Source organism: Nematolebias whitei, chromosome 5 (genome assembly GCF_014905685.2).
Source record: "Nematolebias whitei isolate Nwh7 chromosome 5, NemWhi1, whole genome shotgun sequence".
In the NCBI taxonomy this organism is placed as follows: Eukaryota; Metazoa; Chordata; class Actinopteri; order Cyprinodontiformes; family Rivulidae; genus Nematolebias; species Nematolebias whitei.
In genome coordinates this window covers 7,634,131-7,638,455 of record NC_056502.1, presented here as the reverse complement: position 1 = coordinate 7,638,455, position 4,325 = coordinate 7,634,131, and the positions used below count along the sequence as shown (strand labels likewise).

The 4,325-nt window shown below is 37.8% G+C and overlaps 1 protein-coding gene across 2 annotated transcripts; it reads left to right on the top strand.

The window, feature by feature from the left end:
- Positions 1 to 594: 594 nt before the first annotated feature.
- Positions 595 to 3,071, top strand: LOC119409854 (protein S100-A1). 2 transcript variants are annotated; one of them, XM_037676761.1, is made up of 3 exons: positions 595 to 673; positions 1,400 to 1,553; positions 2,796 to 3,066. In XM_037676761.1, exons 2-3 carry the CDS (start codon positions 1,413 to 1,415, stop codon positions 3,000 to 3,002), a joined length of 348 nt encoding a protein of 115 aa, XP_037532689.1. In that variant the 5' UTR covers positions 595 to 673; positions 1,400 to 1,412; the 3' UTR covers positions 3,003 to 3,066. The 2 variants fall into 2 exon arrangements, with proteins under 2 accessions (XP_037532689.1, XP_037532688.1); XM_037676760.1 differs by lacking the exon at positions 595 to 673 and having other exon boundaries at positions 1,377 to 1,553; positions 2,796 to 3,071.
- The last annotated feature ends 1,254 nt before the right edge of the window (positions 3,072 to 4,325 follow it).

The following is a 4,325-nucleotide window of genomic DNA, read 5'->3' as shown; positions in this document are numbered from 1 at the left end:
TTCCGCTGTCATGAGCCGTATTTCCTGCTAGTTCCAGGATCTCAGTGGTCAGGCACTCGAGCAAAGCTGGCAGGTAGATGAGAATGCATCCACAGAACATCCTTTTCAACCCATCTGAGATTTGGGGCTGTAGTTGAGATATTATTTGAGCCATTGAGATGTTAATCAGCTGCTGTTGGTTGTAGAAAATGGCCTTGTTGCCATGGTTACGCATAACAAATGTCCAAAACTAAAAAAGTTTCAGTAAAAATCCTTCCAACTGCACAGCATCTGATACCAGAGGAAATAATCATCCAAAAAAAAGTGATTTACATCCAGAAAAAGAGGAATTAATGTTTCCAAAAGCAAAATCTCAGAATAAAAGTAACAGAGCTGCTCCAACATGCAGCCACCTTGAGCGGCGCAATTCTGGAATGATGCCTTGATTCCTATGGAAAATATATATATATAAAAAAAAAACTAAAAAAGTTATTATTTTTGAGCCTACTTACATTTTAAGAGCAGATAATTTTCAAAAAGTATCCAGTCATAACATTTAGGGGCGGAGCTTGGGGTTTAATTCTGCCTCTAGTAGGAAGTGCTTGTTTGCTCGCAGGTGGAAACCAATAAAAGTGATGAGACCAGAGCCCAGCAGAACCCACTTCTACATTCACCTTTAAGCAACGCCGTCCAGGTGAGTTCCTGCTGGGGACTTTTTTTTGTCAGACTTTTTTTTTTTTGTGTGCTTTTTAAATTTAATCATTTTTATAATATGTTTGTATGTGTGCATCACAAACTGAAGTCTTTAACTTTTTTTTTTCTTCAGATGTTCACACTAAACTGAAATGGTGCATTTAATTAACATCAGCTTTGCTTTGGACACTCAAATGTTCCTACTGGTTCCCTGGAAGTACCGGGCAGAAGCGATTTAAATAACCAAAACACAAATAATTGGGGAATTGGCAGAAGTAGAGAAGTGAAGTTGCACTTGTGCTTCCAAACATCAGGCATTGTTTTCTGTCTCCTGAATTAAAACAGAATATTACTCTTCCCCTTTCAGTGGTGCTGCAAATGAATGTTTCTAACCACTTTTTTCATTTTCCTCACCCAATATCTAAATGTGTGGCTGCAGATGTTTGTGTCTGTTCCCAAATTAAACTAACTACAAAATGAGGGTAGTAGGAGGTTGTATATTTAGGTTTCCCCATCCATTTCTGATTCTTATGTCATCTCTGCAGCAGGTAAGACACTATCTACAAAGTTAATTTAGCTTCTCCTTTTTGTTTTTAGCTGTAACAGAGTCCATAAAACTCCCGAAGACATCCCTCCCAATCAATGAAAACCCTCCCAACAATAAAACTGCTGCTTTTAAAATCCACATTGTTGAAACTGCATTGATGATGTCGTCCTGCTTTTTCAGTCGCAGGTCTGAAATGTGCTCTCCTCTGCAAAACGCCGTTGAGGACATGATCAAGATTTTCTACAGCTATTCAGCAAAAGAAGGTGACAAATATAAACTGAACAAGAAGGAGCTGAAGGATCTGTTGGAGAAAGAGCTCCCTGCTTTCTTCAACGTAAGTGAGTTTTTATTATCAAACTGGTGTGAGTTGGACTTTGAAAAAGTGAGAACTGGCTCTCTTGATATTAGATGTACATTTCTTGGTCAAATGTTTAAACTCGCTGAAAGACTTTGGCTCTTTGAGGGTGAGGTTCTGCCTCAAGTGGAGGAGTTCAAGTATCTCTGGTTTTGTTCACGAGTGAGAGAAGAATGGAGCGTGAGATTGACAGGATTGGTGCAGTATTGTGGACTCTGTGCCGGTCTGTTGTGGTGAAGAGGTAGCTGAGCTGAAAGGCAAAGCTCTGTTTACTCGTTTGTTTACATTCCTACCCTCACCGATGGTCAGGAGTTCTGGGTAGTGACCAAAAGAATGAGATCACGGATACAGGTGGACGAAATGAGTTTCCTCCACAGGGTAGCTGGACTCATTTTCGAGATGGGGTGAGAAGTCCAGCTATCTGGGAGAGACTGAGTAGACTCATCAAAAGGAGCCAATTGAGGTTGTTCAGGTATCTGGTAAGGATGATTCCTGGACACATCCCTAGGGAGGTGCTTTGGGCATGTCTGACTGGGAGGAGACCCTGGGGAAGTCTCAGGACATGTTGGAGAGACTCTCTTGGTTGGTCTGGGAACTCCTTGGGGTCCCCCCAGAGGAGCTAAAAGAGGTGGCTGTGGTGAGAGACGTCTGGACCTCCCTGCTCAAGCTGCTGCCCCCACGACTGGAACGGGAACGGTCTTCCACGGAACGAAACCGTGGAACTCGGAACGAGAACGGTCTTTCAATCTTGGGATTTTATCAACTGATGTCAGTGTTTTGTTAAACTTGTGTTCTGGCACTGTGTGCTGTTTAAGCTACAGAATACTTTAAATATCTTGTGATATGAAGCCGTTTTTGACCTCTAAAAGATTTTAAACAATTAAGTTCAATGCAAAAATCAATGCAGATATATTCCTAATTTTTAGTATTTTTACATCGTTTCATAATGCAGCTTGATTTTTAATTTAACTTTTTATTTTATATGCATTTTATGGCTGTTTGTTGTGTACTTTTTTTTTTTTTTTTTTTAAATTGTGGTGTGTCTAAAACAGGTCGCTCAATGAGACTAACCTGTATAAATAAAGCTTGAATGAAAACAATATTCCTGATTTAATTTTTTTAAGTGTGATGTTCTGTGAAAATGACACATTGGCACGCTTTGTTTCCACACTTGCAGATTAAAATTTTGTGGTGACTGAAGTCTCAACACTTCTGTTTCAGGGCACCAATGATTCCTCTCTGGTTGAGAAGCTTCTGTTGGACCTGGATGACAACAAGGATGGTGAAGTGGATTTTGAGGAGTTTGTCAATCTAGTTGCTGCTCTGGCTGTCGCTTCCAATGAATTTTTTGTAGATTACGTTAAAGAGGAAGACCTGAAAAAAGCTGAGGATCATAAGGAATGTGGAGATGGCCACAAAAGAGACTGAAATAAAACTACATAAAAACTGCAGTAAAGGCATCGTATTGGGATAAAGTGCTTTGTAATGTTGCAAAAATGATTTATTTTCCTTAAGTCCATATTAATAAAAATGTTTTTGATTTTGAACAAATTTATTTGGCTATGATTTACATCTTGCACATATTTATCCCATTAATAGTTTTGAGTTAAATAAATTTTAGCTGTGAGCGCCATCTAGTGTTCAAACAGTAAATAACATGCTCCTGATGTAATTCATCAGTCTTTTAGGTTACTCTTTATATTTTACATGAATAATCTCAAATCGGGCACTATCAGTTAAAAATAAATATAATCCTTTGATATAATCTGAGGAAAAACATCTGACGTAATCATCCAATGATATGTCAAGATTTCAAATCTTGTTAGTGCAAAAACTGTTTCATTTAAAACAATTTAAAGCAAATATAGACATAGATTTAAAAATGTTTTTCAAACCGTACTTGACATCAGTTTCTGTATCTGTCCTGTAGTGCTGACGTGGCTAGAAGTGTCCAGATACTTCAAGATGGAAAACATGTCTGTTCTGAATTTTATAATGGTCTTATTGGAGTCGTAATTTCTTTAATTTCAAAAATGCAAAGGGGTCTTGTAGTGATCAAAAACCCTCAAACATTTTTAAATGGTTTCTAATTTTATAATTTGTGTAAATGTGACTTTGAATTAGTGTGCTTTTATGATTGCTGTTGATAAACCGTGTAAAGCTTAAATATTTTTTGGTATATACTAAAATTTTAGTTGGATGGAAAAATAAAGGTGCACGCATGAGCTTCCTCTGGTTACTCCGGTGTGCATAAATGTCCAATGCAGATGTGGCAACCCCAAGAAAATCCTTCACTCAACAAGAGGAAACAGGATATTTCCGGACTTTCATATTTGAAATTTATTTTTATACACAAACTGACAACTCCTGCATTTTTCACATTGCTTACAATAAATATTTGTGAAGTTCTCTCCTTATCTGAAGCGGCTTCATTAAAGGCCTACAGTATGAAACTGGCATGCCTTTTTCTTTCAGAGCTTAGAAACTTCATAAGAATTTTTAAAGCATTCCTCAGCGAGAGAAAAATATCTGTCCTCAATCTAAGTTTACTTGTTGCTCCAGATGTTAGAAAAGTCGAGCAGAAGTTGAAGTAGCTTAATTTACTTTTGATGGAAAAACAAACAAAAAAATCACTAAATTCTTCATATTTAGATCAAAATAATGAAGCATCCATCAACCATCTTTTACCCGCTTCTTCCTTTTTGGGTGGCGGTGGTCACTGCTGTCCATGTTCTGCTATCAATGTGGGAG

What these genes read in the sequence shown, in the direction of transcription:
- LOC119409854 (XM_037676760.1), top strand. Translation starts at nt 1,377, where the DNA reads ATGATGTCGTCCTGCTTTTTCAGTCGCAGGTCTGAAATGTGCTCTCCT. An exon ending in AGCTCCCTGCTTTCTTCAAC is followed by an intron (nt 1,554 to 2,795) that starts GTAAGTGAGTTT and finishes CTTCTGTTTCAG; the next exon opens with GGCACCAATGATTCCTCTCT.